The sequence below is a fragment of the Misgurnus anguillicaudatus genome, chromosome 5 (assembly GCF_027580225.2).
Source record: "Misgurnus anguillicaudatus chromosome 5, ASM2758022v2, whole genome shotgun sequence".
In the NCBI taxonomy this organism is placed as follows: Eukaryota; Metazoa; Chordata; class Actinopteri; order Cypriniformes; family Cobitidae; genus Misgurnus; species Misgurnus anguillicaudatus.
Window position 1 is genome coordinate 26123831 of NC_073341.2, and position 15083 is coordinate 26138913.

At 38.4% G+C, this 15083-nt stretch overlaps 1 protein-coding gene across 2 annotated transcripts; it reads right to left on the minus strand.

Annotated features, from left to right (window-relative positions):
- Positions 1-48: 48 nt before the first annotated feature.
- LOC129414171 (glutathione S-transferase Mu 3-like) lies at positions 49-10709 on the minus strand. Of its 2 annotated transcripts, none has more exons than XM_055168114.2 (8): positions 10604-10624; positions 7078-7153; positions 6911-6975; positions 6753-6834; positions 6485-6582; positions 678-773; positions 462-572; positions 49-335 (listed from the first exon to the last, which is right to left on the minus strand). In XM_055168114.2, the coding sequence occupies exons 1-8, from the start codon at positions 10604-10606 to the stop codon at positions 240-242; spliced, it is 627 nt and encodes a 208-aa protein (XP_055024089.2). In that variant the 5' UTR covers positions 10607-10624; the 3' UTR covers positions 49-239. The 2 variants fall into 2 exon arrangements, with proteins under 2 accessions (XP_055024089.2, XP_055024088.2); XM_055168113.2 differs by having other exon boundaries at positions 50-335; positions 10571-10709.
- Positions 10710-15083: the final 4374 nt, after the last annotated feature.

A 15083-nucleotide genomic window follows, 5' to 3' on the forward strand; every position in this document is an offset into this window, starting at 1 on the left:
TTTTTTTCCACAATTGTTACAGGAGCATCACAACACTGAGCATTAGTCACTTTATAATCAGTGACTAATGCTTATAATGTCACCTGCCAATTGAATGTATATAAATCATTATGCTTAAATTGTTTTTCAAACATTTTGTAAAACTGGTAAATAAAAATCATAGCATGTGCATTTTAACTGCATTGATCAAGCATCTAATCTATGTATTCATGATGCTTTAAACAACAATCTTAACATTTTCACTCCTTTTTGTTTCCCCATTTTGCCATCTTGTTGTTAACAGGTGTTTTGATGAATTTGCTGGACTTCATGTATGCTACAATCTTCTCAAGGCTCTGACAAGCAAACAGTTCACATTCGAGTCAATTAAATTCCATATCATCCATAAACACATGCATTGCAAGTATTAAAATGTATCTAAAATTATTAAACTATTTAAGCAGAAGGTTTTAATTCCAAACCTCAAAGCGATCCAGAAAGCACTTAAGATTTTTGAAGTCATCCAAGCATTCTGGACAAAACATACGGTGCTGATCCAACAACTCGTACATAATGAAGTCCACAAATGTGATCTATAGGATGAGAAGATGATCTCAGAAACAAATAAGACTCACAGTATACACTGCCACTTTCAAAGGACAAATTATTTTTAGCTACCATGCATTATGACATTTCACCTTGTTTCCAGCAAACCACTTCCTATCACCAAGAAAATCAGACATCTGCTTTAAGGTTCCTGGCAGTGCCTCATTGTAGCACGGTTTGAGTTTGTCCTATAATCAAACAACAAATCGTATCAGTTTAATAAATTCACATCATAAGCTGACACAGTCTTCAACCAGGCCCGTCACCAAGGGGGTGGGGCATTAGGGGGCAGTGCCTCCCCAGATGACACAGCGCCCCTCCCTAATCGTATGGTCGAAGTTATTATTTAAGATAAAAAAGGTAATGCGAACTTGATCATTTTCATAGACGTATAGTGGACTGAGTGCTCTCTTCAGCAGTATTTACACCACAGGAAAGAAACTACTCTACAACGGTAACTTAAAAAAAGGATCTTAAATAAATCAGAAAATTAAATGCATTATTACATTAAATGTAATAATATAAAACATAATAATATGAAACAAAATAATATTTCTACACTATAAAAAATTACTCTGGAGGTTGTTAAATTTAACCCATGAAAATTAGTTATAATTTAATTAAGTATTTAAGCTAGCAAGTAAAATAAAAAATAATGGGTATTAGGGATGCACCGATATGGAAATTTTGGCCGATACCGATAACCGATAACTCTTTAAATTTGGGGACCGATAACCGATATATATATATAGGCCGATAAATATTCATATTATTTTCACAATGAAACACTCGCAGACCGCGGACATCTTGTCTTTGCGCTAGACTAGCATACTCTTCTTAAGCCCGCAACACGTGTCATCTTCGTGCTATGTCACAGAAAGCACCAATCAAAACTCCACATGGCCAGCAATGAGCAAGTGAAGTGGTTCAACAAACCAAAATAATCCATCATTTATCGGCTTTCATTTATCGGCCTAATTTTCAGATAACCGATAATATTAAAAATAAGCAGTTATCGGCCGATAACGATATGTCGGCCGATATATCGTGCATCCCTAATGGGTATATTCAACCTTCACTATCCAATTTCTAACAGTAATAACTGCAATACTAAAAAAAATAAGTAACATATACCCCAAAATATTGGCCTTAGCACCACAAAGTGCGCATGAATCAACATCCAGGCGGGACTCGAGTCACCATTTTTCATATCATATCGGCGGGAGAACTGCGCTTTGTTGACAGGTACGTTTTTATTTAACTTGTTGATATCATCATGAATGGAAATGTTAGGTTGTTTAATGGTAAAATCTACCAGAAGTTTAGTCATTTGCATGCTTCTCTGTCTCTGTTGTCGAGTGACAGATTGATAGGTTAGAATGTCAGTCAGGTTAGCTTTGAATGAAACATTGACCAGTTCTTGCACCTGCGAATACGAATAAAAATGATTAAAATATTAACTTCCATTATTATTATTTACATGGCTGAATCTCGTGAACAGCGGAACTGCTCAATATGAGTGGTTCAACTTGAGCAAGCCACGTGACGAGAGAGAGCAGCGGACGGCCCGGGAGGGCGTCGAGCAGACAAACAACGGTAAAGCTGTCAATGCTAGATAATTACTGTAAACGTTTTCTTGCATTTATCTGTTAATATATTGAGTTTTGTTTTAGAAGGGATCCATTTATGAAGCCATTTTATTATTATTATTATCATTTACGGATTTATAATTAACGTTGCCTTTCCATGGGCTTTTTAATTTAATGTCTGTTCAAAAACGTTTTTCGGAGTTCATATGTTTTATATGTCACTTGTATATGAAGTTAAATCACTTAAAATTGAATGTAAGTATGTTCTTGTTAGTGTTCAATGTTTAATGCACGTGTACTGTGATATAAAGTTGTATATTTGCACTTAAGTTTTGAATGAAATTGAAATGTTTGTTTGTATCGATATAGCATGCTAGTCTACTGAGGTAAATGAGATCAGTTTTTCCTCTCATCTTATTATCTTCTAGGGCTGCACGATTTGGGTAATTTTTCCCATTGCGATTATAATATTGCGATGTGCGGTTATAATAAATGGTATCATGAATCAACTTGATGGGTTTTAAGGAAAATCCACACACAGTTTAGTGATAATGCTAAAATGTGTATTTGTAAAACTAGAAATGTTTTTGTATTGCCAGGTGATGTAGCAACTGCTCAGTGTCAGTAATCCTAAATCCAAAATACCGCCATACAACAGACGTAGAGTTTTTTTTAGCTACCAAATCACTGTCAACCTCCTCTGCATCCAGCTTCGCTCTGGTATTTCCGCACTGCGCACACACCCACGGGACGATGCACACCACACATGTGCATATGCCACATGTGCACTGCCTTTTTTGTTCGTTTTTCTTTCTTTTTTTAAACAGCAAGGAAAATCATCAAACTGTTATCAGAAAGTTTGTGTTAACAAGTCCACACATTTATTTATTTAATATAATTGCAACATTTTGCTGTCATATAATTGCACAGGTTGACATCGCGATTGCGATGCGATTAATTGTGCAGCACTACTGTCTTCTTTAATTTTCTAATGATAACGTGAAGAACAGTATTTAGGAATCTTGCTTTTAATGGTTTTTTAACATCTCATGAAGACTTTGGTTTAATTTTTTTATGAAATAATATGTTCAAGAAGCTTTATACTATGATATGTTGTATTTCACTTGAAATGTATTGGGGTTATTTTGTACTTCCATTAATTAGTTTTAAATGTTTACAGAATGTTATTTGGTCAATAAAGCAAGCAATTTATGCAATCTTGTGTATGACTATTTTCTTATTAAACCCTCTCTGAATAAGTAATATGTAAAGTTTCTTAATGGCTAATCATTATTAATAATAAGTTAATAAATATGTGGCTTAATACCAATAGGGTTAATGTTATTCATTTTTTATAAGTAATTAGTTATGAAAAAATTAGGTAGACCTTACCTAATTTTTTAAGTTTATCATAGTAATTAAATTTAGGTACTCTTTACTCAAATATATAGGATAGAATTTACTCAAACAAAGTGAGTGCAAATTGTTACAACAATTGTATTGAGTAAATTCTATAGGTTGTTTTTACAGTGTAGTAAAACATCCCCAAAATAGCCCCTGTAATCCTTTCTCAGACTCAAGTCTCCAGCAGCATACTTTTCAATAAGTTTATATTTTGTTTTAGACAGTATTAAAATAAAAGTTTGGTTGTGGTTTAATACATAGTAAATATAAATGATATAAGATGGTTAGTTCTTATGAGATTTTCTCCCTGCGATTCGCTTAATGGTGAGTGCACTTAACTGTCATGATCCTGCCAGTCTGTCATAGTTATTAATAGTAGTTCATGGTCATGTGGCAGGATTGTGGCGGTACCCATGTTTTGTGTGGCAGCACATGGCCTTTTGTTTAAGTAGTGTGCTGCTGTGTCTTGAGTCTGCCCCCCTCCTTGTTTCCTCATTTATTCATTATTGGTTAACTCCCCTCACCTGACCTTTCCTCGTTATCTTGTTTAGCTTCTCCTATTTAAGGCCCCAGTGTGTTCTGTCCTGTGCTGGATCGTTTTGGTTTGTCTGTAACATCTCAGTGGATTTTGAGAGGGTTCAAAGCCTAGCCTAGCCTAGCCAAGTCTTGTTAGTGTAGTCTAGAGTATAGTCTTGTTAACCATCTGTTCCTTGTTATATGTTTATGTCATGTCTTTTGCCCCCTCGTGGGTGTTTCTGTTTATAATAAACCCTGTTTTGAAGTCACCATACCTTGCACTTGGGTCCTGTTCTTTGTGAATCATGACAGAATGATCCAGCCAGTCAGGGACCCAGCAGGTATCGGTGGACTCACCATGGACACTTATTGACTGTTTGCTCGTGAGGATCAACCTTCAACTCCCGCAGTCAACTCAGCCGCAGCTACAGGCACAGCCGTCTGCCCGGCCGCAGCTACAGTCACAGCCGTCTGCCCGGCCGCAGCCACCCCTAGTCACAGCCGTCTGCCCGGCCGCAGCCACCGCTACAGTCACAGCCGTCTGCCCGACCGCAGCCATCTGCCCGGCCACTACCTCAGCGACCGTTGCCCAAGCCTTGACTTTACCTTTATGATCTTTAGTTTGCAGTTTTTGGTTGTGTTGATCACCTTGGACTTTCTTTCTAGTTCTTTTTATTGAATCTGTTATCTGTCATAGTCTGTATCATAGTCTGGTCTTGTCCATTGTCTTGTACCCCCTTGAGGAACGCCTGGAGGCGTCCCTTTAAGGGGGGGGGTACTGTCATGATCCTGCCAGTCTGTCATAGTTATTCATAGTAGTTCATGGTCATGTGGCAGGATTGTGGCAGTACCCATGTTTTGTGTGGCAGCACATGGCCTTTTGTTAGAGTAGTGTGCTGCTGTGTCTTGAGTCTGCCCCACCTCCTTGTTTCCTCGTTTATTGGTTAACTCCCCTCACCTGAGCTTCCCTCGTTATCTTGTTTAGCTTCTCCTGTTTAAGGCCCCAGTGTTTTCTGTCCTGTGCTGGATTGTTTTGGTTTGTCTGTAACATCTCAGTGTATTTTGAATGTTCAAAGCCTAGTCAAGTCTTGAAAGTGTAGTCTAGAGTATTGTCTTGTTAACCATCTGTTCCTTATGTTTATGTCTAGTGATGGGAGAAACGAAGCTTTTCGAAGCTTCGAATCAATTTAACCAATTGTTTCGAAAATTGATTCAATTTTTCGAAGCAGTTCGAAACCCACACACGCTGGCGACCCCTGCTGGTCAAAATAGTGTAAAAGCAGATGTGTCCAAACATTTTACACTTTTTTTACAAAATAACAGCAAGATTTTTATTAAAATGTTAAAAAAATTATTTAACTTAATTAAGACATAGTTAAAAGTGTATTATGTGTTTTTAGTTTTATTTAGGGCAAACAAATGATTAAAACTAACTACCCTTTTAATCATGCACATTTTTGCATTAAATCTGTCTATAAACAAAAGCAGACAAAATGGCAGTGTTATTAGTCAGAAGGATAAATGTTTTATGAACTTTTATAATAAAACTGACCCGAGTTCACCGAAACATATTAAACACTGGTCATGTGATCAACTCCCCCTAGTGGTGAACCATCGCATTTTCGAAACGTTTCGAAACAGTTATGACGTAATGAAGCCTCGTGGGTGTTTCTGTTTATAATAAACCCTGTTTTGAGTTCACCGTACCTTGCACTTGGGTCCCGTTCTTTGTGAATCATGACACTTAATATGCTACATATTACATTTGTTTATTGCTATCTGGTATGTATTGTTATTATTGTGTTGCTGGTGGAAGACTGAAGACTCTTTTTGCATCGTCGTTGTAAACTGGACAGCCTTGAGTTGGTCTATTTCAAATGAGTTTTGATGGTTCAGTCTGTTTGTTTTTTCACTTTATGGGGCTGGACACACCAAAACATTTAAACGCGGCTGAAAACGCCTAGGACGCCGAATGCCAGCTGTTTTTCAGCTGAGTGCCAGCTTTCTTCAGCTAAGCGCTTTGGTAGCTCTGATACGTCAGCTGTGAGACGGTTGGTTGCTGTGATACTTGTCCCGCCCCACCTACACTGTGATTGGACGGCCGTGTGAGAACTGACATTGACGAGCGGCGCTTTTCTTCCAAAGTTGAACATTTCTCAACTCTCTGCGCCGGTTTTCAGCGCGGAAAAAAACCCGCTAGCTGCTGGCTTATTTGAAAAACGCTGAGCTTCCATTGAAAACAATTGAAAACATGCGCCGGCCGCGGGCGTAAAAGCGTTGGTGTGCACGCCCCCTATGAAGTGTGCCCCCATGGAAAAAAAATGCCCCCCCCCTTCTAACACCGTAAGTGTGTGTGTAAATGAGCAGCAGTTGAAATTGTGGGCACTCACAAAGTTTCCATAACAGACTCGAAAAAAACCATTGCGGAAGTCCATTGCCTGATTTTCCAAGATGTCAACCCTCACCCGTTCCCCTTCAGTTTCCCCACCTAGAGTTACAGTACAGAGAAACTATAACACACTCTGCTTTTCAAAGCTTTATCAGCTACACTGCTTTCAGAGATATTCCAGATAGCAAAATAACTAAATAAATACTACAATAAGCACAAATTTAAGTCCAAATATACTTGTTAATAATAACTACTATAAATAAACTCACAAAGGTTGTTTTTGCGGGCAATGTATCTCATAATGGCATTGCTTTGGACAATCTTCGTGTCGCCGTCCACTAGGTAGGGCAACTAGTGAAGAAATTATGGTTAGCAGTTGCATGTCATCCCCCCAACCAAAAAAACTGTGGCTAACCTTGGAACTTACATTAGGGAAGTCCAATCCGAGTTTGTTCTTCTCATCAAACCAACAACTTCTGTCATAGTTGGGGCCTGCGAGACAAGAAAATTAATATCACTTTCATCACCTGCTAAATCATAATTATTTAAAGAATCTTGTATTAAGCACGATGAGTTATAGTGGAAATCACATACCTTCACCGCAGGAATACAACTTTTCCTCATACTCAGTGCAAGTGTATTCCAACAGCAGACGGATTGGTTGAGCAAGCTGTTAAAAAACAGTTAAATTATTTTATTATAAAAATAAAAGGGGCTTTCTCGTCTAACCAGACATGATGCGCATAGATACGTTTCAATTGACAAGTGGCAGGCATGCTCGACTTCATGCGGCGCTGCGCAGACCTATCGATGTATGCCATTCAAGTACCCCGAGAGTGATTCTGAAACTTTGCTGTCATACACTGATATCCGTCTGCACCTTTAAAAATTTAAAGCAAGTGGGAAATAAAGGCACATTTTGAGTTAACCGTTTAACCCTCGACAATACACATGTAAAATTTTATCTACTGTACAGCACACATCAACAATCTCAGATCAGCAATGAACTAATTAGCAAAGAACAACAGTTTTATAGATTTATAAAACTATTGATAAATGACAATCTACAATAGACAGTTAGCAACCAGCGACAGACTATAGTTTTTGTCACGTTAGTTAGTCACACCCAGGGGCATAATTTCCACTGGGGACGGCGCCACGGGGGGACATGTCCCCCCCACTTTTCAAAATCCTGATCGTGTCCCCCACACTTTAAAAAAATATATTTTTAATATATATGGCTCATCGCCACGAAGAGCAGGACAAGGAAAGTCTGCCTGTGTCAACAGGGCACCGTAAGGGGGGGATGCTTAGGACAAGTCTAATGGCCCATGAACTTTTAAAGTCCCCACGCATGCGCAACTCCCTTAGCTGGGCCCTCTCTCCCTCACCACCCCATCTTTACTGATTTTTAGCGTGGTCTCGCTCGGTGCTGAGTGAACTTTAGAACAAGGTGTGTGTATTTTGCTATTTGCTATGACGTCTGCATATGTGCAGTTCCTTACTGTAATGCAGTGTACATAGTGTGACGCTGGAGCAATACGATACAGATTTACGTTCCCTGTTTTGTGTTAACCTAAACTAGGCTAAACTTGTCCAGTAATATTAAAACTTCTCACATTGCAACAACTTTAGGAAATCAATCAAAATGTATTCTGTAATCTGCTCTTCATTTTAGAACACCATTGATAAAAAAACTACAGCTGTTTTTAATGATCTGTCATTATTTTTGTTTTATCTGTTACTGAAGCTACTATGTGAAATCACCATATAAATAATGATAATAATGATAATACAGGTTTTGGTCAAGCATTTCTTTTTTAAGGCAGAAGGTACATTTCTAGAAAATATGTATTGTTGTTTGCAATTTTTAAATGATACCCGTGGCGGCTCGTGACTGCTCATCTGAGAGGCGCAAATTCAAAATATGTGTTAGAAGTGTCATGTGTGTTGCTCGTGTTTTCAAAATATGTGTTTGTGGTACAATTTTGATATCAATCTGTTAGCCTTTAATAGCTTACTCATTTGCACTTGAAATTTTGCTGAGCAGACACAAAACATTGAGGTTAGGAGACAATTTTTTATTTTTATGGGTCAGAGTAAATTTTCATGTTGGTGTTGTTTTTGTGTTGAGATCTTGTAGGATAGGACATGTAGACCTTTTAAGACTGTTTGTCTGTTTTTGTTTGCTGTTAAAATAAAATAAATAAAGCATTAAATAAAGAGGTTTTTACACTAAAAATTATTTCATTTTATTTCTCAACACAGTAGACAATAGGCTTTATGCCCAGCTGCACTTCAGCCAGCTTCTTGTTGCCTGTCTGCCATTGTTGGACAGGCTGATTAATCCAGGTGTGCCTGACCTCAGTAGTCACAACAATAATAATCAGACACACCTGGATTGATCGGTTTGTCCAGGGATGGCAGACGGGAGACAGGGAGCTGGCTGAAGTTCATAGTGCAGCTGGGTATGAAGCCTATTCAAGTAACTGATCACCCACTTTAATCCCACTGTTTAAACATAAGGGGCATTAATAACAACTATCATAGGGGTGGATTCATATTAAAACTTATTTGCAGTTTCTAGCTTAAAAAAACTAAAAAGTTACACATTATCTTTTCAGATCCCAATTTATCACTGAAATCCTATTGAACCTCTATAGGGACAACCAACCCCATACCCTGTGACAACCAACCCCGTGATGGGGTTGGTTGTCACATTGTGTCAGAGTGTCTTTGATGGTTAATTACTTCCTGTTACAATACATTCTAAAAGTAAAAAGTATACACATTTAAAGCCAAGACCCCAAAGTTTCATTTCATGTAGGAATTACTGCTGAAAGATGAGCAATTCATGCATGAGTAAAAATTGTGACAACCAACCCCGGTCTCCCCTATGTCACTGAGACTCTCCTGTGAAAACTAGACTAAAGTCACAAATCTTTTTTATGAGATAAAAAGCATCACAGTTTGATTTCAAGCATTAATTTTACTATGATTTCAGTCGCTGACCTTACTCAGTCAGTATTAAACATATCAAGTTTATATTTTTACAGAATGTTCTTTACATTATATAGGGCAGGGGTGCCCATACTTTTTTGTGTGGTGATCTATTTTAAAATGATAAACCCGACAAGATCTACCTGCTAAAAAACACAGCTTAATTTTTTATTAATATTTAAAAAGCGTGTAAGCAGCACTATACTGCATATTGCTACACTGAATTTAGGGCTGTCACCATTTTGAGTACTTAACTCTTTCTCTGCCATTGATGAGTTATCTTGTCAATTAAGAAAAAACTTTCCTAACCAATGACACTGGTCATCGTTCTGACTCTGATCTCTAACAAAAGTCCTTTAAATTGCAATTATTTAAACTTTTTGGTCAAAATTGTCTTTTTGAAGAAACCTACCCATATTTGAGAGTTGATTAAAATTGAACAAATGAACGTAGGAGTTTATTTGTTTGTTTGTTTGAAAGCAGAGGGTCTGTTCTTTCACTTGATATGTTGTATGTTTGTATATTTAGAGAAGAACATTTTCTGGAAGGCATTTTGTGAAACTTTTGTGAAAATCTCAAAAAATGCTGGCGGGAAAAGGGTTAAAATAATCATTTAGAACATGCCGAGTACTCGTTAGCGGAGGTGCGGTTAAGTGAAACAAACTAGAAAACAACATAACAACAGTATCAGAAACAGAGCATATAAATCAGGGCTACGTTGCCTCTCTCCCTCTCTCTCTCTCTCTCTCGCTCACTCACTCACTCGCTCCGTAATTTTCAAGTTGAAAACTACCCATTTTGTGTCCCCAGACTCCCCACCCACACTTCTCAAACCAGACAGCTATAACTAACTTGAATCAGAATCAAACTTTCTTGAGAGAACAGTTTACTGCCCTCTGGTCTGCTAGAAGCGTCTAAATTAACCAACAATTTAAATAAATGTAACCTGTGAAGTTCATGTTGATTTGACAGAAGCCAAAGCAGATCATGTACAAGTTTGGGGTTGACAGTCGTGTAATGAATGTGTCACAAAAAATGATTACAGAAAAAATTATAATCAATGCAATGTTTTTAACTTTCGGCTTACCCCGCGTATATCCCAGTAAGCCAGTTTCATTACCATCTTGCAGTCAGTTTGTGAACAGTTGAGCTTTGCACGAAGGTGCAGGTGTCAGCATAGATATGTATAAAGGTTTTTTTATTTTTATTGAGAAACAACAAGAAGTACAAAGTACAAAAGTCATCGTATAAACATTATACACATTGTATAGATATGTATAAAGGTTAGAGGTGTTACGGCGGAGTCTCTAACGTCATCACCTGGCGGCCATCTTACGACAGGGTGCTCGCTCACTCGTAGCATTGAGTTTAATGATGCATGTACTTTCAAATGACCATAACTTGCTCAATTTTCTACCGATTTTCAAATAGTTTGGTTTCTTACAAACGTTATTAACGTGGCTATAATTCTGGATGCTTAAACATGTTTCATGAAAATTATAATTTTTTTAGTTTAAGTATGCAGTGTCATAGGTACATCTTTGATGTTTATAACAAACCAAACCGTTTGAAAATCGGTAGAAAATTAAGCAAGTTATGGTCATTTAAAAGTACATGCATCATTAAACAATGCTACGAGTGAGTGAGCGCCCTGTGGTAAGATGGCCGCCAAATGCAGCCAGCAGCACAGGCGGGGTAGACCAGTGGGGTAGACCAGGGGGGCAGGGTTTAATATTTTATTGAAGCTTCCCAGGGCGCCGCCATTGCTTAGCGAACCCCCACCTGCTGTTAGCATCCCATTGATTCCCATTCATTTTGGCGTCACTTTGACAGGGTATAACTTTACATCTAAGGAGTTTAAAGACTTCATTTATCCATTAATTATTTCTAAATCTACACAAAAATGTATAAAAGGCTCCATTACCATGTATCTTACGTTATGGCCCAGTAGAAGCAGTTTTTAAAATAAATATGCTAACGATTGCATCATAACCTCCGACTCTCTGTCGCACAGTAGAGAAATTACCATATGGACAGGAAGAGAAGCTCGCAGGCAATCTTTTACTGTCTATGAGGCAATCGAGTGGACATGGAGGCATAAAGTCAAGGGAGATTATTAATCAGAATACTTAGCAAAATTTGCTACTGTTCACCCTCGCCGTCTCTGCAAGATTCGGTGGGTGATTCAGATTTCGCGTGGCACAGCTATTAGAAGACTTACAATTGTCAGACAGGTTGCCCACGTGACATCTATGTCATTAAGCTCAGTTTGAGTCTGCGCAGTACACTCGACCCCAGGAAGTGCGTGCTTCTAATTGACTTCACTGTCTCCGTTGAATCCAATGGGGTCGCTGTGTCAATTTCTTTTACTGCCTATGGGGTAGACACGCTTGCATGCTCGCGTTCTGTGCGATTGGACGCACTCTGCTGTCAATCACATTCCGCACAACCAATCAGTTACGAGGGAGTTCCTAAACATCGTTGCTGGGTTTTTTTCAGTAGGGAGGAGTCTAGTTTTTAACAAAATTAGAAAATATTAAAAAGCACCAATTATCCGAGAAAACGATGACACGAGTTATCGTTTCCAACGTAGGCTAAATCTCTTTTCTTGGACAACAACAAACGCATGGATTTTAGGCAACAGTTTACTTCCTGGGATTGGTGATGTAGACCAGTGGTTTTCAAACTGGGGGCAGCGAGATGGTGCCAGGGGGGCCCCAGTTTTATGACATTTTATGAAAAACATTAATTTATCATGAATTCTGTGTAATTAAACCTAAAAAAATTATGCTACTAACCAAAAGCACTACTTTTATGTTTTTTTTTTATTAAAATGTTGAGTTTTAGAACAGTTTTTCATCACAAATTTTCTTTGGGGGGCCGCGTAGGAATGCACCGTACACAAGGGGGGCCGCACGCTGAAAAAGTTTGGGAACCACTGATGTAGACAAGACCAACATTATCATAATTCCTCCTGCTTCAGACTCACAGCCTGTAAGGGTGTGTGCACACCAAAGCTTTTACGGCCACGGCTGGCGCATGTTTTCAATTGTTTCCAATGGAAGCTTCAAATAAGCCTGCAGCTAGCGGTTTTCTTCCGCGCTGAAAACCGGCGCTCGGCAGAGAGTCTGGCCAAGCTCCATAGCAAAGCTTTATTTCTGTTAAGGAGGGTCCTCTGTTGAAGTTTAAAACTATTGGATCTGCCCAGAGTCACTCTGAATCTGCCATAACCAATCGCTAACGTTTGGTCGTGACGTATGTCATTCAGTCTGGCGCACGACCTCAACGTCTGCGTTCTTAGCCACTCCCCGCTGTTTGCTGATTGGACGCGCAGATTTTTGAGGGGGAAACAAAACTCTACACAGCAGTCCCAGACGTTGTTCTGAAGCAAAGTGAAAATTAAGCGGAAGAACGTAGGAGGGCGGAGCCAGGCTAGGTCGGGACATTACCACACCAGCCAAGCGGCTCACAGCTGAAGTATCAGAGCTACCAAAGCGCTCAGCTTAAAGACAGCTGGCATTCGCCGTCCTCCAGGCGTTTTCAGCCGCATTTAAAAGTTTTGGTGTGCACAACCCCTAAGTTAAAGGCGGGGTGAGTGATTTTTGAAAAAAAAAACTTTGGAAAAGCCAGTCGGCCGACTACCAAAACACACTTGTAGCCAAATCAGCATTAAGGGGCGTGTCTACTAACTGACATTGTTGCCTTGGTTGCGTATGTGTGGGGCGGGTCTATCAAAATAAGGTCCAGATTCTATTGGGGTAGGGGCATGTTTGTTGAGGCGATTTCAAATGTCAACATTGGCTTTCAGAGATCATGAACCCTGCCTTTAACTCCTGTTAGCATTGCGACCGAATCTTACAAACATGGTAAGGAGCGTCACATTTCCAGCTGACGTCAGAGGTATTCAGACTAATCACAACTTTGATTAGCTGGCCAATCAGGAACAGTTTTGAACAAAATCTGTGCATTTTAAGAAGACAGGGAAATCTGGAGATGTAAAAATGTACAGTATGTGGACAATGTGTTTTTTTAACCATAAACCATCCAAACACGTTGTATTATACAAAATACGCTAAATAACTTTGTTTTTTAGCAATGAAATAGGTGCACTTTAAAATCATAGAAAGGTGTAGATAGAGTGCAACCACATAAAAAAACAACAATTGTATAAAAAATGAATTTCACTGTTAAGTGGTCCAAACACTCTTCCCAAGTCAACATTTAAAGGCCAATGAAGTGAGCACATATTTTGCCCATAATGAGAGATGTTCCTAGGTCAACATATTTTACTTTTGAAAACAAAGTGTTTTTCAATGCCGTAGAATAACTATTTTTGGCTGAATGGTTTCAACCTTAAACATCCAAAGAACCTTTCTGTTTCAAAAAGGTTCTGAAAAGGTACGAAATAAATGGTTCCTCTAAGAACGTTTAACTGAAAGGTACACACAGGGTTAAACTTAAGCAAGTCCATTCGAAGGTTTATTTTTAAAAAGTATGGGGGGGGGGCAGGCGGCCAAAAAATACAAAAAACAAACAAAAAAAATTCTTCTTAGATGGTTTGGTTCTGCCTGTCCTGCAATGAAACAAAAGGGAAAAAGACTTCCACATAATAATAGGAGAAAATGTACAGCCCTCCGAACCAACAACGTGGTATCCCCCTTCCTATATAAAATTACAAGGTAACTTGGGATTGTACAAAGAAGAAAATTATGCAAAACTTGAAAAAGAACAGAAGTCTAAGAAACATAGGCCCACACTTGTTTTTTTTTTCAATGTGAGCTTTATGCTCTGCAGACATGATTTCACAGCTGTCAGCCGTGTACTATAACAGTTGAGGCAGAGCTCACATATTTGATCATAGTTTTTATATTGTTTGGAGCTAGCAAGTGAGGCAGAACACCATTATGGTACCTATTGAAAAACCGAGACAAGGTGCCAAGAATCCAAACATGTCTGGATCTGAATGAACAAGAACCATGACGCTAACATGTCAACATTTCCATTCATTAAAAACACGACTTATGCCTGCAAGCTGTTTACACTTCAGTTTCTAAAAATGCACGACTTATACATATATTCATTTTATTTATTTGATATAATGCAATTCAGATTTTTCTTTTGACTTTCTTTAGTGATTGCCGAATATGTGAAAAAACAGACACAGTATAAAAGATGGAAGTTCATTGCCAAGTAAAGATGCCTTCGGAAATCTGGTAGGTATGCAGCAACTTTAGCCATGCCACAGGGTGGTTGTCACTGAATTTACATAACATATTAGGTAAATGAAAATTAACCAAATCTGCAACTTTGATATTGAATTGCATATTGTGTTTTAACAATGCTTATTATTAATTAACGCACATCACTCATTTATTGGTTTATAAATGTTTAAATTGTTTGCTTAACTGTCATTCGATAAGTAAAACAAACTCATTGTCACAAGTTTTGCTGATTACCATCCAACCACTTCTAGTACACTGCTTCAATATTAGAAACCTGCATGTATTTTTTGAATGTGTAAATGTCACCCTCATCTTCAGATCACTTCCTTTTCTATCTTTAAGTTTTGCATTTAAAACAGCAAACAGACCAAACATAAA

Excerpts from the sequence above, each read along its gene's own strand:
- LOC129414171 (XM_055168113.2), bottom strand. The coding sequence starts at position 10,606 with ATGGTAATGAAACTGGCTTACTGGGATATACGCGGG. Across the intron at positions 7,154-10,570 it reads CTTACTGGGATATACGCGGG|CTTGCTCAACCAATCCGTCT; the intron begins GTAAGCCGAAAG and ends GTTTTTTAACAG. Across the intron at positions 6,976-7,077 it reads GTTGTATTCCTGCGGTGAAG|GCCCCAACTATGACAGAAGT; the intron begins GTATGTGATTTC and ends CTTGTCTCGCAG.